Source organism: Lolium rigidum, chromosome 2, assembly GCF_022539505.1.
Source record: "Lolium rigidum isolate FL_2022 chromosome 2, APGP_CSIRO_Lrig_0.1, whole genome shotgun sequence".
Taxonomy (NCBI): Eukaryota; Viridiplantae; Streptophyta; class Magnoliopsida; order Poales; family Poaceae; genus Lolium; species Lolium rigidum.
The window spans coordinates 172,563,159-172,589,011 of record NC_061509.1 but is presented as its reverse complement, the minus strand read 5'-3'; the positions used below and the strand labels follow the sequence as shown (position 1 = coordinate 172,589,011).

The window sequence follows — 25,853 nt, the reverse complement described above, 5'->3', positions numbered from 1 at the left end:
CTTGCCACGTACGTCCAATGTCTTGGACCTGCTACTCTGTCGGGATTACGGACACCGTGTTTGTATCAGCCGATGCCTCTGCATCGGCATCAGCCGATGCCTGTGCATCGGCTTTCATCTGCTTAGGGCGCCATACTTTCTTTGGCGGGCGCGCCTTTGTCTCCAATGTTTGTTGAATTTTCACGGCCAGATCGGGCCGCGCTCTTCTCAACGTGTACAGGTACTGTGCCTCGGCTTCTTCCAGGTTTCGCAGCCGCTGCACCCTACGCTTCTGAGAATGGCTGAGTCCATCAGGGCACCACCTTGGTCGGTGATACCTATCTTCTTCTCCATCTGACTCCTCAAAGTCTTCTTCTTGAGATGACTCAGCTCGTTTATTCTGAGGTGGGAGAGGCCCTAGACGCTCGAACACTGAAACTTCATTTGTCCTCCTTCTTTGCTGTTTGCATTCTGGGCAATTCTCGATTGTTGGCAATCGGCTCATTCCTGAGTCCCAGCAATGTTTGAAGAAAGGACAGTCCCAGTGCTTATCCACGTTGTCTTGTTCCCTTGAACTCCCTCTAGCGTGTCGTTCGTACCCGTCGTTGTTTCTGTCATGCTGACGATACCTCCTGTCTTCTGCATCAGACCGACGATATCTTTCATCGTCTTCGTCGTAGCGCCGACGTCGGTCGTACTGCTGCTCATATTTGTTGAGGAGATGCACGGAGAGTGGGCGTTGATACCGTATGCTTCTCACCTCCTCCTCGGTTAGGTACCGTCTATCATCATCTTGGGGCCGGTCGCGTGGAACGGCCTCTTCTTTATCTTTGCCACGAGAGTGGCTGCCCTCTGCTTTGTCTTTGCCATGGCGGATCACAAACCCTGCCATATTGACATCAAAAGAGAACCCTGGCTCCCTTATGGAGTGGCTTAGGTCCACCATGTTGACGTCCGGAAACGGACGCATGTCTACCTTCATGGCAAACTGTCCGAAAGTTAATCGGCCTGATTCTATCGCCATCTGAATTTGTGCGCGAAATACTTTGCAGTCGTTTGTGGTGTGCGTGAACGTATGATGCCACTTGCAGTATGGCCTTTTGTTCATCTCTTGTGCCGTAGGGATCTTGTGGCCTTCGGGTAGCTTCAACTGTTTCTCTTTCAGTAGCAGATCGAAAATCTGCTCAGCTTTGGTCACATCAAAGTCAAACCCCCTTGGAGGCCCTGGTGGATTCACCCATTTGCAGGACACGAGTGCATGCCGTCCGAGTCCATTCAGCTACTGCGACTTCCTGATCTTCCGCAGAATCTTCATATTCATCAATATTGACCAGGCTTATCGCGCGCTTGAACTTGTCTTGGTACAGTTCTGGATGGCGTTGTTCATATAAGGTCAGTCTATTGACCAGGTGCGTCAACGAGTTGTACTCCACTTGGAACGTCAGATCTTTGAATGACGCTGCAAGGCCTGCCACGGCCAGCTCGACTGCTTCCTTTTCAGATAAATGAACCGAATAACATCGGTTCTTGACAGTTCTAAAACGCTGAATGTAATCGATATCTGTCTCTCCTCGCCTTTGCCGAACTCGTGCTAGTTCGGCAATGCCAGCTTCAGTAGCCTCTGAATGGTATTGTGTGTGAAACTGTTCCTCTAGCTGCTTCCATGATCGCACCGAATTTGGCTGCAACGAGGTGTACCATCCAAAAGCTGGACCGGTGAGGGATTGTGAAAAGAACCTCACCCGTAGCTGATCTGATGCCGAAACCATGCCCAACTGGGCCAAGTATCGGCTCACGTGTTCGATGGAGCTAGATCCTTCTGACCCACTGAATTTGTTGAAGTCCGGAAGCCGGTACTTAGGTGGTAGTGGGATCAGGTCAAACTCATTGGGGTACGGCTTTGAATAGCCGATTATCTTCTTCTTCGGCAGGATGCCGAACTGGTCTCTCAAGACTGCACTGATCTGATCCGCGGTGGAGGTAGTAGCAGCTGAGCTTTCATGGGTTGGTGCAGTGGCATACTTGGCTAGCCACGCTCGTTTCTCGGCTTCGCTCCCAAACTCCCCGCTGCTCGCGAGTCGTTCCTCTCCGCCGGAACAATTGCTCCTGCTCCGGCAATCCCTCCTGTTGGAGCCTGGATCGCCTGCGTCCAGTTGTTGCAGTCCGGCACATACGTGCACACGTATCCGTGCGGGATCTCCTTGGGCGGGTCATATAAGAACTGATAGTCGCCCGGATCACCTCCCACCTTGTAGACAACGTACGCCGGTGAACCTTGTTGCTGTGGAGCTGCCATCGCGTACGGCAGTGGTGGCCTGGTGTGGAGTTGCACCTCTCCCTGGTGAGTCCCTAGAACAGGTCCTGAAGGGGAGTACCGACGCTCCATGATCTCTTGCACCACATGGAGCACAACGCGCTCCAAAGTATTTACCAGGCTCTCAGAATGCCGATGCAGTGAATGAGCCACCACGTAGTTGATTTCCTGTCGCAGGGCTCTGGTACGTTCCTGTGAAGGGAGAGACAGATCCAACCCTTCGAGGACGCCTTGTGGCGTGAATCCTTTGAACCTGATGCCATGCGAACGGGTCTTCTCAAAGGAGCCGATGAGTTCGGCTTCAATGATGGCCTTCAGGTCATCGTACTTCTTCTTGTGCTCCGCAGGGAGATCCTCGTATGTGATCTGTTCCTCTGCCATCTCGGATGTCGGTGTTGACGTGGATGTTGCAGAAGATGTCCCACCGGGCGTGCCGAGAATGTGTTACTCGCCAAAACCCACCGGCGGGCAATGGTTAAGCAACACGAAGAGCCGGGAGGCTCCCAAGGCCGCTTAGTGGACCCTAGCACCTCGCGTCGTCCCACAAGTCTTCCAGCCACGTCCTGGCGGTTGCTAGGGCGTGCCACCTGACCTAGACCCGATCAGGAAGGTGTTAGATTGCTTCGATTGTTCCTGCATGGTAGACACGTAAACATTAAATACGAGCCCTATCGGCTCTCAGGTTGCCCTGTGGATCGGCTCAAAGAGCCGATCGCCCCATGGTTCACGTTGGATTTGCAATGACATGGGGATCCTGCTTGATCAAAACAAAGCTAAAACGATCCACGACAGTTTAGGATTTTCACCGCATAACCGGAACGTCCTACGCGTGATCGGGCCTAGCAGATACGGAAGATGATGAAAACTACCCCTACAAGAGGCCTAAAAACCAACATAACGTCAATTCCCGGAACATCCCTTGTAGGAACGGTAAACAACATCTAACGCACTACCGGATCATCCGACCCCGACATAAGGCCTAACTATGCAGATATTAAACTAATCCTTGCGGGGCAAGGAGCAACTATAACGGATCGGATCTACTAAGTAACGAACAAGCAAGATGCTGCCCTTACACCTGGATAGGTGTAAGGGCAGCTAGGTGTCGAGGGACGGCATTGCCACGCAGATACGCACGAGAAAGCATCAATGCAAGCCCCTAAACACCTAATGATAAGTAGTACTGCTCGCCATCAACAACGCTTCAGCACGAGCGAGTACAAGGTAGACGAATAAACGTATACTCGCCTAGATCGCGAGATGCGATCTAGGCAGCATGGTGCTTACCCGAAGAAACCCTCGAAGGAAGGGGTGGCGATGCGCCTGATTTGTGTTTGTTGTGAACGATGATTGTCCTCCTTTCTCGATAACCCTAGATACATATTTATAGTCCAAGGGACTTTCTAATTGAGGCGTGCACCTAACCGTGCACGGGCCAGACTCTATCTGTTAAATCTAAACATGATGCGATCTAATATATTACAGATACATAGGCAATTAAGCCCAAACTCTTCGCGCGAGGCCGCTTCAAAGATGCTCCACGTGTAATCTTCAAAGCCCATCTTCACTTACGGCCCATCTCCTGATTTGGCCAAAATCGGGTGATAACACGGTGCGATTGGGGTTTTAAACTAGATATTTCCTTTTAAAACAATTTTTAAGACGATCTTACGATGGTTTCGCATAGGGCCCCGGATTTTGCCGGCCCGGCCCTGGGCCTAACGAACCGGGACCAATGGGTACCCTACGCTTGGGCGTTTTCAGGGCAACGTGGCCAGGCCTTGGGTCCCGGCTTAGGACACGGCCGGGACAAAAAGGTGTCTGACCAAAGGCATGTTTTCTATTAGTGAAACGTAACCACCACGAGCTGTGTAGCATCGATGTGATTCCTTTGAAGTGCTGTTTGTAACATCTTTGAATCTCATATTAAAATATGATTAAGATGGACGGGCGCGGCAACACGCGCTTTTATGGTCTAGTATGCGAATATAACAAATCGTATGGGAAGTGGTCTCTTCTGTCAGAGATTTAACCGAAATCGTGTGCGAAAAAAGACTGTTTCACATACAATTTGTTATACCGTGTGCGTGTTGTGGAGGCTCATCGTCCACCTATTCCGGTAAATCCTACATAACGAGCTGTTTTGTACTAGTGGCATGTAGTGACGGAAGCTATTTTACACCCAAAACATGAGGTCCATATAGATGTCAGAAGTGGTACTACGTGCACTTGATTTGCTTCTATATATACGAGCCCTCCCCCCACCCCCAACCCATCTCATTTCACGACCCTAATAGTCTTTGATACAAAGAATAGTCATGACTAGTTATCACCATAAATTACCCTTCATGAGATGCCTCCTCATGTTCATCTTTTCTGTTGCTGCGAAAGCAGCCGCTTCTGCGGTTCGACAAGAGGAAAGTTATCTGGCATCCCACCATGAGCCGCATGACTTCCCTAACGAGCGACTCTACCGAGCGTACCTTGTCATCCAGAGCTTCAAGACCAGCATCATTAGTGACCCCAAGAATATCACTGCAACATGGACCGGCAATGACATTTGCGGCAAGAAGACCTACGTCGGCTTCAACTGCGCAACACTGCCAGGTACAGCCGAGATGCTAACGGTCACGTCGGTCATTCTGAATGGCTTTGGCCTGCGTGCACCGAAGCTTCAAGGTTTCATAGACAAGCTCCCTGACCTCGCATTTTTCCATGCCGCATCCAACGACTTTGGCCGCGGTATCCCCCTCATGGACAGCCTCCCCTTCCTATGTAGTCTTCACACTAGCAACGATGTCTTTTTGGAGGGGAAAAAAAATAACGAACGACCTCCACCTACTGGTTATTTGAGAAGTACTACAGGGGGAGGCCTTGGGTGCGTGAGTACGGCTATTGATATTATTTTTAAGTTCAACATCGGCCACAAGAATGGAGGAGGCACCATCCCAGGTTTCACGAATGCGAAGGCGCTTCTCCTAAACTACAACAACCTGTCAGGGCCGCTTCCGGCAAACATCGGCTTCTCTAAGTTGAGCTACCTCGCCCTCGCCAACAACAAGCTCACGGGGCCGATCCCACAGTCAATCGCGCAAGCGAAAGACTCCCTCCTTGAAGTGCTCCTCCTCAACAACCAGCTCTCCGGCTGCCTCCCGCAAGAGCTGGGCATGCTCACCAAGACATCCGTCATCGACGCCGGCATGAACCAGCTCACCGGCCCGATCCCGTCGTCCTTCTCCTGCCTCAGCAGCGTCGAGCAGCTCAACCTCGCCGGCAACCGCCTCTACGGGCAGGTCCCCGACGTGCTCTGCAACCTCGCCGGCCCGGCCGGCCGCCTCGCCAACCTCACGCTGTCGAGCAACTACTTCACCTCCGTCGGGCCGGCGTGCTCGATGCTGATCAAGGACGGCGTGCTGGACGTGAAGCGCAACTGCATCCCCGGCTTCGCCAACCAGAGGGGCCCCGCGGAGTGCTCTTCGTTCCTGAGCCAGCCCAAGACGTGCCCGGCGGCGAGCGCTCCCGTGGCGTGCCCTTCCACCGACGCCAGGAAGAACTCAGCGGCGCCGGAGGGGAAGGTGGCCCGTGAGTACTCCAGCTACGTGACCTACGCCACTCTGCATGAGTGAGTGAGGGGCCACACCGCATGCAGTGGGAGACACCGCGACCTCTCGTCGCTATTTGCTTCATACTCTTGTATGTGTTTGGTGTGCATGTGATTGCTCTTTGTATTCTTTGTACGTGCGTGTGTCGGGGCTAGATCTCGCCTCTTGTACTCTACTGTTATTCGCAGTTTGTAGTGGTACCTAAATTTGGATTGTATCTTGCATGTTTTAATTATATATTGGTGATTGAATTATTTTGAGTACAACGTGTGGCCGTGTGGGCTTGTGGCATTTTGGTTACCAACTTACGGTTGCTGGATCAGTAATACGAGGTAGATGTGGCATGCATTAGCATTACTTCGTTTTGCGCAAAGATCGAGCAGCCCATGCTTATCATTTCTTGTCATTTTCTTTGGTTTATTAATGTCTTTAGTCTTTTTATATCAGTTACTTCCTCCGATTTATTATATTTTTTTAGTTTCTACTCTAGTCATCATTATGTGTGTACTTTCTTCAGCGTATTTGTTCAGAAGCCGAGTGTTTCATTCTATTTTATTATGTCTTGCGTTATCTTTTTCAGTTCATTGTTGTCTTCAGTCTTTTATTTTATTGTGTCTATATCGTGTGTTAGTATTGTAAGGTCGGTGTCATTCTGCTAGCATTTTTAGTGTATTTTTTCATGGTGTATGGCAAGCTGTGTAGCTACGTGAAGTATGCCACTTTGCATGAGTGACTGAGGTGCCACCCCATGCGTTTTGGGATGCCTTGCCTCGTCCTTATTTGCTTTGTATTCTTGTATGTGTTTGGTGTGCATGTGAGTGTTTGTTGTTTTCTTTATAATTTTTTCTATCGGGTGAAGAACTTAGCACTAGTAATATGTTGTCAGGTCTATTTTGTAGTGGTAATTCAATATTTTGAATTCTATTTTTCATATTTTAATTATATTATGTTCAAGTTATGTGGAGTAATACATTGTGGCATTGGTTGCCACTGCTTGTATACAGGGCATGCACAATTAATTGATGTACAATCCTAATATGATTACACGATCTTCCTAGGTGCAATCGTGAGCATCCCCAAATTCATCCCAATCTTTTGTAATCCCAAAACTCTTAACTTATTTTAGAGATTTGTGTACCTTGTTCTATTTTCGTTCATCATGTGGTTGTTATGAGTATGCTAGCAGAATTAGTTTGTGGACTACTGGAAGGTTTGGTCATTGAAGAGATATATATGATCATCATGTATAATAGCATCGAAACATGGCCGTTTTTGCCCTATTGCAGCCCCAATATGATCTCGTAAAACCATACATGTACCTGCAGACACATCAAGTTTTAGGAGGAGTTCATCTATCGACAAGGCTACCCAGCCTAGTTCTGACATTTGTCATAGTTTATAAATGACACAAAATGTAAAGATGTCATCGGCTAGACAAGGACCCCTAGTTGTTTTGATTTCAACATATCAAGGTCATCACATGCACTAGTACTAAATGCTACAACATACATGGTGGAAACCCACACTGGAAATGGACCTAGGGCCCATTGCTACAATCTCGTGACTGATGTGGAAGGCGCATTAACAATGGAGGACGACCCCATTTGCGATAAGGTGCCTCAAAGAGAACAACCCTCATATGTTCATTTGCTTTGTATTGTTGTTTGTGTTTGGTGTGCATGTGATTGTTGTTTGTACTCTACGTACGTGTGTTTGTGGAATCTAGATCTCGAATCTTGTACTCTACTACTACGCTTGGTTTTGTGGTGGTAATGAAATTTGGATTTTATCTTGCATGTTTTAATTATATTGGTGATTGAATTATGTAAAGGGCTTCAGTTATACAGATTTAATATGGCATGCGCCAGCGTTGCTCTGTTTTGCACAAGGACCGAGCAGCCGGTGCTTATCAATTTTTGTAAAAAAATTAATTTATTAATGTCTTCACTCTATTATTTTGGTTAATTTCTACATATTCATGCACAATGACCGATCAGCCATTGCATGAGTGAGGTGCCAATGCAAGTGGTTGTGGGTGCACTGTCTTGTTGTTTGCTTTGTATTCTTGTGTATGTTTATTGTGCATGTGATTGCTATTTGTTTTCTATGTAATTGTGTGTGATAGTTATTTGTTTTCTTTCTAATTGTGTCTGTTCATGTCTAGATCGCACCACTCGTATTGTGTTGCTACTTCTATTTTGTGGTGGCAACTGAACTTCATATTGTATTTTACATGTTCTAGTTATATGTTGGTGGAATTATGTAAAATACTACTCCCTCCGATCCGGAAAAACTGTCGGAGTGGCATTTTTGCGAGAAAACCCTCAAGCTCTTTTGTTTTTCAACCCGCACTCCCCGTCCTGTGATGGCCACACCCGCAGCAGCACGACCCCATCGCATCCTCACCATTCTCTGGCTCTCCCCTCGTCTCGCGTCGCTTCGCCGCCGCGCACCCTCCCCTCCCCTCGCCGTGCCACCTTCCCTCGCCGCGCCGTGCTCCCCTCCACCTTCCATCGGCTCGCCGCAAGCCAGCTTCACCAAAAAGCTCGTCCTTTTGGTCCAAGCCGGCGACGAATCCCCGAATCCGGCGTCGGGGAGGCCTGATCCGTTGGCTGCGAGGCCGGACGCACTAGATCCGGTGGTCGTGAGGCTTCTTCAACGAGGTGCAAATCCGGTGGATGCGTTCCAGAAACACGGCAAGTCGGGATTCGTCGGCTTCTTCGACGACGTGTGTACCCCTATGGCGAAGATCCCGGAGGACGCGTTGCTGCCTCGCGAGATCGTGGCCGCGGACCACAAGGCGAGCACGTCAAGTCCGTGGAGCTCCAGTGGAGGCGACCGAGCTGGGCGAGCAATCCGCGAGTTGGCCGAGTGATCAGATTGCGAGCGAGATGGACGAGGTCTGTTAGGAACTGGAATTTAGATCGGGAGGGTGTTCTAGGCCACAGTCGCTTTGTCCTTATTTTTGTGAATTTGGGAGGGCTTAATTGTAAAATATAATTAGTACTACGCGTCGGACAGTTTTTCTGGACCGGAGGGAGTATATTGTGCAAGATTGTGATACTGGTAATTAATGTGCAATCTTCATGCTCAAGATCGCATGGAGTCCTAGAAGTCTCTCGGCCTCCTTAAAGTAATCGATGTGCATGCCTTGATCCATCTTGCTTTGTTGATGTGTGTTTTAAGTAGCAGGATCGCTAGTTTCCATCTAGTAGAAAATTAAGTTAGATCCCGGTCAGTTCACAATTAGTTAGATTTGCGTCGTGATTCGTATTGGATTTGAACTATGCCACGTATAAAGATTTCACCGGTCAAACAGGGACCTCAGGTTGTTTTCCTTTCAAGAAATGAGTGGATCTGTAGTGAAGAGAGGTAGGTAGGTGGAAAATCATAATCAAGGGCCAGATATGCCTGGCACCAAATCTGGACCACTAGTACAGTCTCATTTGGGATCCACACCAAAAAAAAAAAGTCTATATTCTGGTGCACTCTTTATAAACTTCCACAAAAAAAATTGAAGTTCTGTAAAATCTTGAAAAAGAGAATGTGCACATATTGATTTGAAAATTAGCCATCTAAATTTTCGGAAAAAATAATGTGACCATTTGCTATTGTTTAAAAAAATTATAATTCCAGATTTGAAGTTTCAGGTGTTGGGCTCATTTTCCAAGTTGCTGCTTAAGTTATAGAATTGGATCCCATTGTAACATACGGCACAAGAATCCGATTGTCGAAATCATAAAATAGTTCCAAAAATCTGCTCTAGTTTGTGGGAATTATTATGTCCACTTAAATTGGTATATTTCTCTTCAAACAATGTGGCATGTTTTTCTTCCATATCCCTTTTCAGACATGTGACCCTATTGCCTAAGCGCATTTTTAACAATGGAACTCTTGGTGCATTGCCTCTTATTTTAGACTGCCTACACGTAGAACTAGAAAAATAAATGTCAAATATATCTTGTGCACAATTTTACATTGAGATTCTACAAATATATAAATATAAAAAGATTATAATACTACTAAATGATATTATGTAATATATAAATATAAAAAGACTATAATACTACTATATAATAATATGTATTATATTATTATCATGCACTAGTATTATATACATGATACTTCTATATTTAGTACGCATTGTGGCTAGTCTAGTCTTCACAACATTGAGAATTGACTCCAATCGAAAATACTGTGTGGATGAACATTAATGATTATTTTTGCTTTAATCACGTATCAAGCTTGTATATTTTGTACGTCAGCCCGAAACACAAAAGTTTGAAAACCCGATTTCCATTGAATCTGTGGTGATTATGAAATCCGGAAAATTTTTTTTTTTGAGGGGAAACCAGGCCGTCTATTAATCAATAACAAGTGGGATACACATGCCCTCAGGCGGGGCATTCAGCCACATACGGCGGCCCGACACATCACACAAAGCACTCCTAGCTAACTTATGAGCCTCATTATTCGACTTTCTACTCTCAAGCTTGAACTCAAGAAAATCAAAAGATTGCCGAGCTTCAATGATCTCGGTGATAATATGGGAATAAACCCCTCTGGTACGCTGCTCCAGGTTTTGCACCACCATCTTGCAGTCCGATGCAACCCGCACCCTGGATGCATAGATGTCCCTTGCGAGATCGCATGCCTCCCTGCAAGCAAGCGCCTCCAAAGTTTCAGCTTCTGTAACTCGCCGAGGCTCCCAGGAATACGCCGTCGCTACTCCTTGCGATCGCCGCTACAGAACCCCTCCTCAGGTTCTTCCCAACAGCCGCATCAACGTTGATTTTCACCATCCCCGTTGGTGGCGGGATCCACCTCGGTGCGATCATCGCCGTCGCAGCCGCAGGCTGTTGCACCATTCTCTTGCTAAACTCCAGGTCTTTTAGATAATTCTGCACAAAATGGTGGACAGATAATGGGCTCTGAAAGATCTGTTCATGAATCGCCTTTCTCCTGGCGTGCCAAATCGCCCACAGAGTAACAAAAACAGTGACTTGTTCATCATGCGGTAATGTTTCCATCATCTGGGCCAGCCACTACCGTGCACATCCCTCCTCTGTCTGATGCATATGCTCTGTAATGTGATTATCTACCAGAGCTCTGCTGCATATGCTCTGTAATGTGATTATCTACCAGAGCCCAAACACACCTGCTCATCGTACAGTCCATGAGAGCATGCCTCCAGGAATCCCCTACGCCGCAAAACGCGCAATGATCTGAGGTAGCCATAGACCTCTGATGTCGCAGCTCATTAGTCGGTAATGACTGTTTCGCCAACCTCCACAAGAACACTCGGACTTTGGTGGGAACCTCCGTCCGCCATAGCTTACACCAATCCTTCCTCTCTCTAGTTTGGTCTGACACCGATGATCTGCTGTCCAACCAACCCTCTCTCCTATCTCTCGTTTCTGTGAGCATGCGATATGCCGACCGAACTGAGAAATCCGGAATTAAACTAATAAATTTGAAGCCCAGCTATATCTTCCTCTCTTTCTTATCCTGTCTCAGGGCAGCCCAAGATTCGACCCATGGAGATTATACAAGCATCTCTTGTTGCATGCTCAATCTACACCTGGGCATTTCTCGGGCCAGGCCGGGTTTTGGGCTAAGCCCGAAAAAGCCCGAACCTAAATTCCCAGGCCCGAACCCAGCCGGCCCGACCTTCGGGCTTACAAATCGGGCCTGAACCCGGCCCGGACAGAGGAAAGTCCGGCCCGGCCCGACAAAGCCTGACCTGAACTAGGCTTAGGTCGCGCTTTCTACAAGCCTGAGCCCAGCCCGGCCCGATGTTCGGGCTCGGAAATCAGGCCCAAACCCAGCCCGACATGCAAGCCCGACCCAGTCCGGCCCGGGATTTTCGGGCTGGGTCGGGCCGGGCCGTTCGGGCCGGGCTGCCCATTCTTAGGTTCAATCCAACCATTGTCGGCAATCCCCATTTGACGCCTCTCCGGCGATGTATTCCCTGGCATCTCCGGCGATGCCCGTCCCCGTTACCAGGCCTCGGCCCACCGGCTCGTGGACGCAGGAAGCGCTGAATAGGAGCACCATTGTCATATTGGTAGCCCGTATTCCTTGTGTTAGAGTTAGTGTGCCTGTCAAAAAGCAAGTGTATGCGCGTGACGGTTTGGTATTCATCTGAGAGGCCATTGAGCCATTTTAGCCATTTGGAATTCTAAATTTCCAAGATGTATTTTGGCAAGATAACCTTGGCTTAATTATGGTGAACTGCACAGTTACCAACTTATGATGAGTTGATCAAATAAAATGCCACAAAAATTTTGAACACTACAATCTTCTAATCAACTACAGAGTTATGACACCAGCAGGTGGATCAATATATCCACGTACAACAATTCAAGGAGCAGCTGTCAAGATATTCATCGGCTGCTGCGGGATACCTCATCGTTGACAGGAGCAAGCAGCGAAATCCAGCACAGTTTCTGCCACCAGCGCCTCCAGCACTCCCGCCTCAATCTGTTCTGTAATGTCAACCACCTGCGACAGCATCATTTTCACCCAGCCACTTCCTTCAACCACCTGCTTCACAACTCTATCTGTCAAGATCCCAGTGTTATCTCTCCTGCTCACCACAAACATCCGTGCCCCGTAGATCCAGTCTTTCAGGATGCTCCAGACTTCTACCCTCAACGCAGCGGATGAGTTGTCCCTCCGTGTTCTAGTGTGTGCTTTGCTCCATGAGAATGAGCTTAGCATGGCGTTCTCGCCGATCTCGACTAGAGCAATATTGACACAGTCAACAAGAAGCCTTTGGTACGACCTTTGCTTCCGTAACTCCAGAAGTTTGTTACACAGGACTGGGTCAAGAGGGCAGTCAGGTAAGTGCCAACCAGTAAAAACCATACTTGAACGTGCGTCGTCGTCTAATCCAGCAGATGACATTATGTTCTGCACTAGGACATGACATTCTGATTCGTCATCGTCTACATCGGAGGGAAGGTGCCTTGGGAGACCAGGTAATGGCGATTCTGAGGTGTCATCGTCCCATGATAAGGAACAGGCAACAGCCTCAATTGCTGAGGATCTTGATGCAGCTTCTGCAAAGGATAGAAGATGAATCAGTATATAAACCAAACTGGGACATGGAGAACTTCTAACCATAAAACACTACTTACTCGCATTATTGGAATTAGTGCTTCCAAATGATTCAGGTTCGTTACAACTGCTATCTTCGGAGGGTGCATCGAGAACTGAGGTAGGGCTGGGCTGATCACGGGTGCTATTTAGGCCTTCATGTAATCCTAGTCTATCCATTTTTCTACGTCGACAGATCAATGATATAGGCACATCAACTGAAGCAGCTCCCTGTCATGAAAAGATGTAAAATATAAGTCAACACTCAACAGAGATAATCTACTAGAAAGAAAAATATAAACTGAACAAGGAATTACATGAACTGAGCATCTAGAAAAAAAAAATATAAACAGTTTGAGTTGCATGATGATTGAGATAAGTCCTCTACCTCTGAAGTGCTGGTAAAGTTTTGTCTACCAGAAACATCATTTTTCTCTTCAGACAGTGCTAGTTTTTCATTACATTCTAACTTATGACTGGCAGGTGACTGACTGTCACCAAAACAAGCTTCAATCTTCTCATCAAAGCAATTGGATGGATGATGGGTGGATTTCTGCCTTACTTTCTTTCTTTTAGGAAACAAAAAATCAGAAACTCTGTTCATCAAATGTGTTGTTGGTTTGCAGCTCTCAGGATGTGAAACTTGCACTTTTGCCACCATGTTATCAAATGTATGTGAACTCACTGGCAGAGAATTTGATCTTGGCAACTTCCTAGACCTCAACATAGTTTTATCATCCTTTATGCAAGTAGTGACATCTTCTTTCTTCACTTCATTAAGGGAGAGCATCTCCCCCAAGGTGCATGTGCTCCTTGGCAGCCGCACTTGCTCTTGACTGGTATCCTCACAAGTTACCATTGCCCATCGCTCGGAAAGCCGTTGCTTGGCTTCTTTAATAATCGATGAATCAGGAAAATGTGAGATCCTGCTAGAAGATGAGCCTGAGTAGGAACTTCCGTATCTTCTGGTGTAATCCCATGAATACTTTGATATAGGACTACCTTCCTCTGAGTCACTGATGCTACCACCATCTTCTTCAATATCTTCAATTTCGAAGTCCCCACTACGATCTATTTCTGAATCACTAAATGAGCTTTCATCACCACCATACCCATTTGAATACGTGGAAGATAAGAAAGACTCATCTCGTTGACCGTGGCCATCTTTCTGATGCCGAATGATATCATGCACTACTCCTGTAGAACCTAGGGTTGCCCCATGAGTATCTAATACTGTCTTGAAGCTTTTCCGGTCAATTAGCCGAAATGAAGTTGCCTTGGGAGTCAGCTTTGCCTTTGTGATACTAGGCTTCCCTGGGGTAGGCCTCAAGAGTACTATTCTACTTGGCTGCGAAGGGGTTCCTTCCTCTGAACTAGACCTCTGATGAAACCTTCTCATCTCCAATCCATTTTGCTCAATAGCCTGTTCTGTTGTTGGTTGTCTTGCGACATCACTCTGAACAGCTCCCATTGGTTTCAGTACGGTAATGCGTGTGTGAAGTGGTGCTGGAGTTGTGTGAAGTCCGCTCATCCGTCTTGCCAAAATGGGTTCTTCACGAAATTCCTGAAATAAATCTTTCTCTGAACTTAGAACGTCAAGGTATTCTTGTAACCCTGCGGAACAAAGGACATTCTCTTTCGTGAGAAGGCATTTTGCTTGCCAAAACTTCTCTGGGACAACATCCATTCTGCCACTCTTGTTCTCAGAGTACCTTCTTTTTTGTGAAGATTGGCCCTGAAAAAGGCTCATTCTTGCTTTCCCTTCACACCCTTCATATACACCATTATATTCAATTGTTTCGCAGGATGGGTCGATAACTTGTGTCAACGGCTGCATGGAATGGTGCTGCCCTTGCTGCTGTGAGGCCTTTTCTATCTGTTCTGGGTGGTTACATGATTGATTTTCCCTAAAATCTCTAGTGGCATGGTGTTGTTCTTTGGCAGGAAAATCCTCCACAAGCCCCATTAATCTGGCAATGACACCTGGTGGATTGCTCTTTGACTCCATTTCTTTACTCATCTCTTTTGCTAACAGCATTTTTAATGAAGTTGCATTTGATTTTGTGTCTGAAAAGTTATCACTAGCTGCCTGCAGATAAACCCACAATAGCACAGAAGAAAATCATCAACTTGATAAGGTCACATATCTGCAGAAGCATATTGTACTAAAATTATTTTTTCATAGCAATAACTAGCTAAATGTTTACATATAATGGAGTAAATTTGCTTTCTTTGTTTACTTGTACAATGTGCCTTAGAGCATCCCTTGAAATAAATACTGCTTTTCATAACAAAATATGATACACATACTAGAGTGTGAACATGCTAATATCCTACTCCCTCCCTCTCATAAAACTTGTCTGCGATTTGACTAAATTTGGATGTATCTACATACTAGATAGTGTCTAGATACATCCTAATTTTGACAAATATAAGACAACTTTCGTGGGTTGGAGGGAGTACTAAGTTATGCTATATGGCACTCACAAGTTTATCCTCCACATGAGCATTATCAGAATCAGCAGTTCGCTTCAATTCTAACTTGATTTTCTGACCTGGAAAACATGAAAGGCACATGTTCAATAAAGTATTTTCATACTTTTGACTATTTAAAAACCAAGCATGAAAAAGAAGGATTAGCCTAAACACGTAATTTATCAGAAAGTAAATGATGATAGTATACTAAATTATTTATCGAGAAGCAATCCTCCAAGTCTTAATCCTAATGGCTCCAACTGTATTTTCTACTCAATACCACTTCACCACCAAATTTCAGAAAAGAAAACGGTAAAAAATCCCCAATGCCAACTAAATGACATGATTAGAACAACCAATAAGCATCCAACAAAGATGCTCTAAGTGAGATGCCAACAGGATATAATTGCACAAGTAGTATCAATATTTCCAGAGCACTTTCACAGCCTTACTTAAACACTGTTCAACCGTAAGGGGAAAAATGAATGCGCATACCATCTGTATGAATCTGGCCCATAACTGTCTTTGCACCATAAAGCTCTGATTTAGAGTTGTCAAAAAACAAATCTCTGTTCTTAGGTCAATTTTTTTATGATTTCCTCCTGAAACCCAGATCGAGCAGATTGGTTTGGTGTGTCGAATCCTGTAAAACACATACAAGATCAAGTTAAGTGAAAATTCATGAGCCAAAAGCAAGCTACTCTAGGGAAAATTCAGGAACTAGTGGCTAGCTGGTGCTAACAGATGCATGGATAAGTACGGCGATTTCTTTTTCGGAGAACATCAGGATACATGCTTTGATAAAGCTGGAATTTTGCATCAATAATTCCAAAAACATGGACGCATGAAACTAACTAGAGCGTAAGGAATACTGCAGCACTGAATAATCTCTGAAAGACTGTATTCTGTCAGAAGTATCAGTTAGTTACCAACTTACCAACTCCTCCTGTCAGAGAAATGTGAAAACGAGAAACGAACAAGAGGCAGAGTAATTACAAAGCCACGCCCACAATTGCACAACAAAATGGTTATAGGCGACAAAGGAATCTCTGCACCCGCGCCGTTCCAAGAGCTTCAGATATTCACAGGTAATCTCCTCGGCAAGTCGAATCTTGGCAGTGGAACCCAGGAAGCCAGGATGGGTAGAAGAAAAATGGACCGTAATAAAGTAGAGGAGGATTAGGATAGAAAACAACGAAGGATGGGGATACCGAGATGTGCTGGTATGTATGTGCCGAAATGGGACCTGCAGCCGAGACAGCTCCTCGAAGCTGCAGATTAGCAGGTTAAAAAACACTAGAAACCTACCTATGGCTGGTTTGGCGAATCAAACTAGAGCCTACTGTTGACAAATGAAGAGCACAGCGGACGCGTACGAGGCTGAACATAATTACAGAACTACGGAAGTTGATATTATAACGAGATAATACACGGCCGCCGGGACGCATCCGGAGAATCGTGCAGGCCTTCAAAGTCTGCTAATTATTTGGGGAAATGCTAACCAGTAAGAGGAGTGATAGAAATGATGAAAACAAAAGCGCCATCCTTATGCCAAACTGATGTTCCTATTTTGCTCACTGCCACTGAAACACTGAATCCTAACGTCAACTGAAATCATGACTTGCATCTCATATCATGGGACATTTTCCTTGTCCAAGAGACCAAGCCTAACCCAGATATGGCATGCTCAACTGCCCAGAATCAGAATCCAGATAACAGGTGAATGGGGCAATCATCGCCATTTCCACATTGAGATCACGAACTGGATACTGGGAGAGCGAACAGTACAGATGAAGAACTGCATTTGCATTTCTCACACCACCAAATCCAATACGCTTGTGGCATTTGCCTTTCTCCAATACAGAGTGTCCCCATGGATCCCCGGGTTGGATAACAAACGATAGCAAGTAACTCGCGGAGAGAAATGGGGAACAATAAGATATGGCCGGAGTCTTTACTCACCTCAGGCGACGCGGCCGGCGCCCGGCGGGCGTCTTTAGACGGTGGTCGGCGGCGGCTTATTCCCGAGGCCGGAGATGGAGAGGCGGGGCGGTGGTGGTGGTACGCCGGTACGTGGGAGGGTGGGCTGTGGGGTTTGGGGCTTGGGAGTTTGGGAGGGTCGGCGGTGGAGGTAAAAGAACAGGGAGGGAGTAGAGAACTACTGCCACATAGTACTGGAATCCCAGCAAAATCTATCCGGCTTTCTCTTTCTTTTCTTTTTTCTTTCTTTTTTCCCGTTCTTTACGTCTCTACGCCGTATCGCGTCGTGGACTGTCTAGCGTGCGTGTGTCCCGTGCATAGTGCAATGGGCACTAGTGATGTACTATAAAAAAACGAAAATTATATTCGATTTAAAAAGTTATAAAATAAAACAGGGTGTAGCCAGTGATGTATACCACAAACTAGCAAGCTAAGATTTGAAAATAATGTGTATTGTAAGCTATACAAAATGAAAAAAAAAATGTGATTTTTAATACAGAGTATTTTTAAGAACTTTCAGATTTTGTTATTTTTATGTAGCTCATAATGGAAAATAATTCGGCGTTGCGATTTTGCATGCTTAGATTGACAACCAAACACACCCAAAGTCCATAATTGTTCTTAAATTTTTTGTAGCTTATAAATAAGATTTTTAATATATCATGTAGCGATTTCAACTAACTACGGAAAAATGGTTACATCTTATATGTCTTGCGTGCTCAGATCTCCTTTAATTATAGGATTTTTAAACCATCCGCGTAGGATTGAAATCCTATGAAAAATATTCTGCATAGGATGTTTTGCTTTATAGGAAATAATCCACCGCATGAGAGGCACTGATTTTCGTGCGCACAATGAGGACCAGAGCATCCCCCAATCAACCCTACAACCGCAAATGGGTCGGTAGATTCGGCTGGAACGTGCTTCTTAGCACAGAGGCCATGAGCAATACACTTAATTTGTCCTTAAAATGTGATCGATAAGAACTGATGATCAGGTGGGTAGAAAAGGAATGTGTTAAGAGACCCTCTTGGCAGCAAAGGCGGAGCCAGGCCCCAGGCAACACGGGCCATGGCCTGGGGCGTGGCCTTCCTAGCAGCCTTATATTTCTAATTTTGGCCCGGGGCGCAGTCCAGCCCAGCCCAGTTATGGATGGGTTTGCCCACCGTTTTGTCCAGCTGAGGTAGCGAGGAAGGCACGCATCGCACGGAAAAGAACTTGTTCACGCTCGAAACCTCCAGCCGCCAGGCGAACTCGCGCTGGGCGCCGTTGCCGCCGCCAGCTCGTCGCCTCCTCCCGTCGTCTGGCCGTCCAGCATCGGCACCTCTCCGACCTCCGCCCACCTCCACGCCCCCGCTGCCCCGCAGTCCCGCCTCCTGGCAACTCGCTCGCGACTCGCGTCGCCGCGTCCGAGCGCAGAGCTAGGTTTTGCCCTTTCCCCCTTTTTTGCTCTGCATTTTATTTCCTCAATTCATCTTACAGTTAGATTGTCTAGATTTTCCATTTAGTTAGATGCTCCGTACTCTGCTCGTAGCTGTTTTAGTTAATTTAGCTACAAATTATTATATTTTACAGGAGGACAGGATGAACAAAAGAAGCCGAATTGATAGCTTTTTTCCATTGCAAACCATAGAATCAGGCCCTTCAACTCAAGCAAGTGTTAATTCTCCCCGTGTTACAGTTGCACTTACGCCTGGTGATATTGAATCAGATCCTGGTTTAAGAAAACCAATTGAGCAGTTCGATCCAAATATTAGAAATCTTGCTAGAATAAAATGCTTAAATTCGTATTAGTTATCCAAATTAGCTTGTATGCCTTAAAATTGGGGTCATTTTCGTGCAATTTTTTTTGCCCTTTTTTGTTCGCCCGTGGCGTGAGCAATTCCTGGCTCCGCCATTGCTTGGCAGCCCTAGACACTCTTTCACTTTCTCTCTCCTAGCCCCTTGAGAGTCACCATATCCTTCCTGACTACTCTCCCCCTTCTCTCTGGACGGGGGATGAGGGAGAAAAGGGTTGGCTGCTGCCTCCTCTTGTCTATAGTTGTAAGGGTAAATGTAGATGTAGTGGTTTGTCCTCGGTTTGCCTTCATGCCGACTAGTGTGATGCCATGGGAATTTTCTATCATGATGCTTCTTCGCGGCGCAGGATGGCTATTGTCCTTGCTCTCAGTTGTTGGGAGTGGAGGCGACAATACCATCTTCGACAAGTGCTTATGTGATCAGATCTAACCGAAGAGGTTGTTGGCCTCCTTCAATGTTGGTTATCGAGGTGGTGGTAAAGGAGGAGAATGATAATCTTCTTTCCGGTTTGGATATGGAGAGATGGTGAGGATAACCTCTTCCCTGAGGGGTGAGGATAGCAATCCATAGCAACGGCACATAAGAAGCGCATTGAAATAGCACAACACATAACAAGAAGCACATTGAAATAGCACAACACATAATATAAGTATACTCGAATACGGCATATGACGGTACTAGGTAGTTCAGGACATGAACATAAGTACCAAGTTCATGACACAGACACTAACATGAAGTTGAAGACACAGACGATAACAACAAGTTCATGACACAGACGGTAACAGATTTCACTCTATCTATCATCGCAAGGGCGGGATCATGTTTTGGGCACTTCTTCACGATCTCATTCATGGACTGGTCGAAGATGGTAACCTTGTAGGCATCTTTCTTCAGCGCCTTGAAGGTCAAGAAGTAGCCGATCTTGAATTCGTGATCGATAGTAAAACCCGCCCAGCCTTGATCTAAGAATATCTTTCCTTCTACTTCTCTCACCTTGATCATCCATGAGCAGCATGTGTTGATCTTCAGCACAATGGTCGTGGGGATGTTGCCAATGTACTGCCTGAAGCCTTCAGGAATGGGCAAGGCCAGGTGACATGACGACCTTGGCGAAATGGCTTGGACCAGAATAGTCATGGAAGTGCCCCACCTTCAAATGGCTGGGACTGTTTTGAGAGCTTACCGCCATTGATGAAGCAAGAAGAGCTCTGTGTGAAACAGAGGAATGACATCGACGTCCGAGTTGATGTAATCCTCCCTGCTGACGGCATTGAGCGCCTAGATCTCCCCCATCGCACCAGCTTCCTTCGATCTACCGCTGGCAGGGGAACCGTTGCCAGCGAGAGGAGAGAGATAAGAGGAGCAGAGATGGCAGTTGAGATGAGGGAGTGAGAGGCGAGAGGGCGGTGACATGATTTATGGCGCGTCTTCTTGATGCGTATCGGCTTCTCTTCTCGTTTTCCACACATACAACCTTTTTTGCACATTGCGTCGAGAACACCCGAATCGAGCCGTGCCTTGCGAGCCAACTTTTAGGCTGTTTTGAGAAGCGTGTTGTGATGCAAGAACGCGTAAACCCATGACGGGCCAAACTTGACCTAGCGTGTGCAAGAAAGCACTCCACGAGCAACCAAACATGTCCTCTACGATCGCTGCTTCATAAACTCACTTGCATTGCTTGGACCAAGTTCAAGAAACAACACATGTTGAGTGGAGAGAAATAATCAAATCGCCACGCATGTCACGGGTGTTAATTGCTGGAGATGGTCCACCTGTGAACCCATAGAATCATTACCTTCTTCGCCGCGGCGTTGCAGATGGATGCCTTAACCAAACCATCAATTATGTTCCCTTGTGAACATCAAAGTTCAAACAATGTCCGATCTGCCAAGTCAAGAAAAAGAGAAAGCCCGATCTGCACCTCCGGACCCAGAGATGAACGGGGCCGTTCGATCAGTCGTTGCTTGCGACGAGCGCAACGGTTTTCTGAAGGAGCAGAAGAGGAGCAACGGAACTAGGACGCGCGCGCGCCGGTCCAAGAGTAGGAACTGCAGCCTGCAGGTACACGAGGCGGTGCCCGCAGGATGGTCCACCGGAATAGCCGAGGCTGCAGGCTCCGTTGCCTACGACTACGCTACTCAACGCACATGCCTTGTTGGCTCCGACGCTACGCGCGCAGTCCGTTCGCAGTGGCACTCCCGGCCAGCACGGTGAACAGTCACGGCTCGCGTCAGCCACACCGCGCCTGCAGGATGCAGCACACCTACACCTTGCAGAGGCTAGCGCTAGCAGCATATCTGCGAGGGCGAACGGTGCCTTCCGCTAGGCGACGTCCCCGGCCGATGAGATGAAGCTGCAGCCTGCAGCCTGCACACAGCACCCTGCAGCAGGAGGCACGACGCGCGCTGCCGCGCCTGCCGACTTTGCCACTCACATGCCACCGTGGGGCGTGGGCAGAGATGATTCCCTTTTCCTGTCAGCGAGGAGCGCAGCAGCACAGCAACTTTTGCCCAGCTAGCGCGGCGCCTTTTGGCAATATAAGAGCATTTTCACGGATAGCTTCCAAATATTCGCCGGCAGAGGCATCGGCATCTTTGTTTGGAGGCGCTGGCACAGCATCCTCTATTTGGGGAAGCCGTTTCCACATCGACGTCCCACAAACGGCGATAGATATTTTGAATTAAAATTATAAGTAAATGCATACAAATTTTAATAAGAAATATTTTATTTCACAAACTGATATATAATTGGGAACGTGGTTTACATGAAGATATAGTTGGAACATGGTTTTCCATAAACTAATACATAGTTTGAACCATGGTTGACACAAATATAAAATATTGTAAAAAAAACTAAACCTAACTAGGCCAGTCATCGCAGGTTTTGTGTGTTCGCTGCCAAGAAAGAACACTCGAGGGCACACCCAGTCACCCAAACTGAAAAATCCAGGTGACGAGGGTGCCCCTGTTGGTTCTTTCGAGGAAGAACATTCAAAAACATGCGAGCCGATATTCGCTCCGAAAAAACAACACTCATCAGTCGTCGTCATCGGCGCTGTCGCCGTGGTAGTTCCGGCGGCAACGCGTCTCGTTGAACACCTTGACGCTCATGTCCCTGTCGCCGAAGTAGGAGAACACGAGCACGAAGACGGCTTGGAGGTTGTGGTGGCGGGCGAACTTCTCCCAGCCGATGTGGAGGTACATCTTGCCGCGCGCGTCGTAGATCACGTCGACGATCCACCGGTAGTAGCCGCACGAATCCTCCCGCAGATGCAGCGTGCCCGGGCAGTCGTCACCGGCGACGAAGTCGGCGAAGGTGTCCGGCAGCCTCTGGATGCCGCGTGGGTCACCCTTGAGGATGAGGACGAACTCGAACAGCACGGCCCCTCCTCGTCCATCTCCGACGATGAAGACGACGGCGTGGCAGGCGACGACGTGCGTGCACCTCTGCCGCGACCACGGCCACGACCACGGCCGCGACCTCGGCCTCGACCAGACATGGCGTCGTCTTTTCAGATGGTGGCGGCTAGGGTTGGGGAGAGAGGCGCTAGGGTTTGTATGTGAGAGGGACGATGAGAGGCGGCCTTTTTTATAGGCCGGGGGGAGGCGGGGGAGCGGTGGTGCTCATTAACGGCGGCACGAAGAGCAAGGCGCGCGCGATGGGACGGTTCGCTGCGTGTCTGCGGAAACTGCACCGCCGCTGCGCTCCAATAACTCTCGTCGCAAGGTAGGCGACGGTTAGATTAAAATTGAATGACCCGCTGATGCGTCGGCCCCGCCACTCCCCGTTGGCGTCGACTTTTGGGTTGTATGGGTGACAGGCGGCTCCCACGCCCAAAATTTTCAGCCTTGCGAGGCGCCGGCGCGCCCGATTCGCGCCCTTGGCGAAGGGGCCGGCACGGGGTTGCCGACGAATCTATTGGGCTCTAAAATTGGCCAGCGCCGTTTGAAGCGCGCCGAGCCCATTTTCGCTCCTGGCTTCGAAATTGCTATCGGGGGGCGTCCATGGAGATGCCTACCCTACGCTCGCGAGCCGCTGACTGAGGAGCAGGAGGCAGCCGTACGTGCACAGGAGAAATGGCTGCTCCATTTCTGCAGTGCAAACAAGCAACTGCGAGCATGGCCACCCGCACATGCATGCAGTTGTGGATTTTTCTTTTTTGATCCGGAAATACCGTTCGCGTACTAGCATGGCCATGGCCCATGGGTAGGTGTCGCGTAAAACTACCGCCCGTGACGTCGTGACGAGGCTGCTGATGCTGATGTTGATGGAACGGAAGATGCCGCTCTCATGCAGCTTGGGACTGGTGTTCATGTTCATCCGCTATGTCGAGATAAGAATCATCTCCAAGAATCAATACCGGCGCGTACGTCAGCTGTCAGCAGCCCAACTCGAAAGGATGGCAACCACATCCGGTACCAAGGACTGGTGTTCATGCTCATAAACCGGTTAGTAGCATACGTACAGCTTTAACTTTACAGCGCGTGGGGCGTGGGCATAACTAACATAACTATAGCATCTCAAAATCTTCATTGCAGATTACACGATTTCCTCAACTTTCTGTCGCTCTCGGTTGTACATAATCCAAGACAGACATATACATGAGGTGAAAAGGCTTGCTTGTAATGTCATTCTGATTCAAACACACACACAAGAGAGCATGGCTAGTGCACATTTGGTTGCAAGGTAAATATTGGGCTAATTGGAACAACAAAAAATCGTAGAAATTGTATCATAAACATTAAACAATCCTTATTCATTCACTCTCCTCCTCCAATGCTAATCATAAATTCAAAACAACTATACCAAACAAAATCTGCATATATCATGCCCACACTTGTCATGACCACCTCTTCGAGCGCACACGGTGGCTGTAAAGAGGGAGCTAGGGGGGCGGTAACCCACTTTGTACAACTCACCTCAAACTTTCAAACCTCGCCTGTGTTGTTGGTGGTGGTAACCTCGCTTCTTCCACTCGGCAGTTTCACGGTTTCCACTCATTCCACAAAGTTTGGAGCTAGATGGAAGCTTTCCAACCTAAATACATGTGAACCAACTTCACAAAATTTAGCAAAAAAAAGTATTTCAGATTTTCAAAAATATGAAAAAATTACACATGTAGGTATTAGGTAGAAACTGAACCATGTAAATTTCTCATTAAGTTTTCTCCTGAAAAGCGGGATTTCCTCAGCCTATAAACGGGGTGATGGAAACAACCTTTTGTATCATGAAATTATTGTCCAAACTGTTACATAGTACGAAGAATGGATAAAACACTAGTGGAAAAACGCTGATCAATACCGGTTCCAGAGGGCCATTTGCACCGGTTTAGCAACCGGTATAAAATATCCGGTGCAAAAGGCCCCCCCCCTTTCCTACCGGTTCCTTACGAACCGGTATAGATGGCCCTCCACGTGGGCGCCCGGGAGAGCGCACGTCGATGGACCTTTCGTACCGGTTTGTACTACAAACCGGTGGCAAAGGTAGGCTGCCTCGGCGAGGAAAAATTCGAGAATCTCTGCCGCGGCGAAGAATTCGGGGTTTAGGGTTTCGTAGGGGTTTAGGGGTATCGGAGCGTTTCATATCGCGTCGATGCACCGGAAATGCGTTTGGGTTTACGTAGTACATGAAGATCAAGGTGATGCATATAAAGTTGGTGCATATAATATAACACACATGTAATTGCATAAGTAGTACTCTCCGATGCAAATCAAGTCGATGCACCATAGTACAAGCATGAAGATCGATCTATTACACACATGTACCATAGTGGTACACTCCGAGTCAAACTATATATACACACAAAGCAATCGAGGAGCTGGAGAAGATCTTTATGCATAGTGGTACTCTCCGGATGGTGGTATGACTTCCCGAAGGAAAAATCCCGCCAATTCATCGCCGATTGCTTTGAAGCGCTCCTCGATTCCGATCTTCTCCCGCTTTCTTCTCAACTCGTAAAAGAATAAGATGAATACATGAGCTATGTGTGTTATATCAAATCACAAATCAAACAATTATTACCGAAACTCAGCACAACTTATGGTAAGAAAATAAATTTGTGAATATTATTTTCGTACCTCTCTATTTCTTTCATTATTCGCTCTCTCGTCGACAATTCCGTGGATGTACTCGCAAACGTAGTATCCACATAGATTAGTCCCCGGTGGTTGTTTTGCGCATTTACGTACAAGAATATAATTCAGTCAAACAATAATGAAGTATGATAAAGGTGTGTGGACCTAGGTAGTACTACTTACTTTGTTCGCACGCCATATCGGCTTCGGTTTCCAATCATGGGACCGATCTTCCTTGATGAAAGTTTCCCATACGCTGCCCGACAAAAGAAAATGCACAAAAGAGTTATCAATCGGTTGATATCGGGAAACTAACAAAAAAACCGATAAGAATTTGAATTACCTTTTGAGCATAAGAAAACAAGACTTGTATTGTATAGGCTCTTTGGTTAGTGAGTCAAAGACTTCAACTTCTCCTTCGTACATTTTAATGACGATAAGAATAAAGTGAAACCTGCGCACGTTTAAATATGTAGTGTCATATATATAAGTGAGCAAAATAGAATGTGTTATAAGAGAGTAACACTC

At 47.0% G+C, this 25,853-nt stretch overlaps 2 protein-coding genes across 2 annotated transcripts; one reads left to right on the top strand and one right to left on the bottom strand.

The window, feature by feature from the left end:
• Positions 1-3,168: 3,168 nt before the first annotated feature.
• Positions 3,169-5,919, top strand: LOC124687711 (uncharacterized protein At4g06744-like; the record flags this gene model as incomplete). Its single annotated transcript, XM_047221464.1, has 2 exons — positions 3,169-3,207; positions 4,732-5,919. Coding segments are annotated over 2 exons (1,227 nt in total), but the record flags the coding sequence as incomplete, so codon positions are not given.
• Positions 5,920-12,303: 6,384 nt separating this feature from the next.
• Positions 12,304-16,025, bottom strand: LOC124690308. Its single transcript, XM_047223705.1, has 5 exons — positions 15,967-16,025; positions 15,484-15,551; positions 13,385-15,085; positions 13,038-13,227; positions 12,304-12,959 (listed from the first exon to the last, which is right to left on the bottom strand). The coding sequence occupies exons 1-5, from the start codon at positions 15,986-15,988 to the stop codon at positions 12,304-12,306; spliced, it is 2,637 nt and encodes an 878-aa protein (XP_047079661.1). The 5' UTR covers positions 15,989-16,025.
• Positions 16,026-25,853: the final 9,828 nt, after the last annotated feature.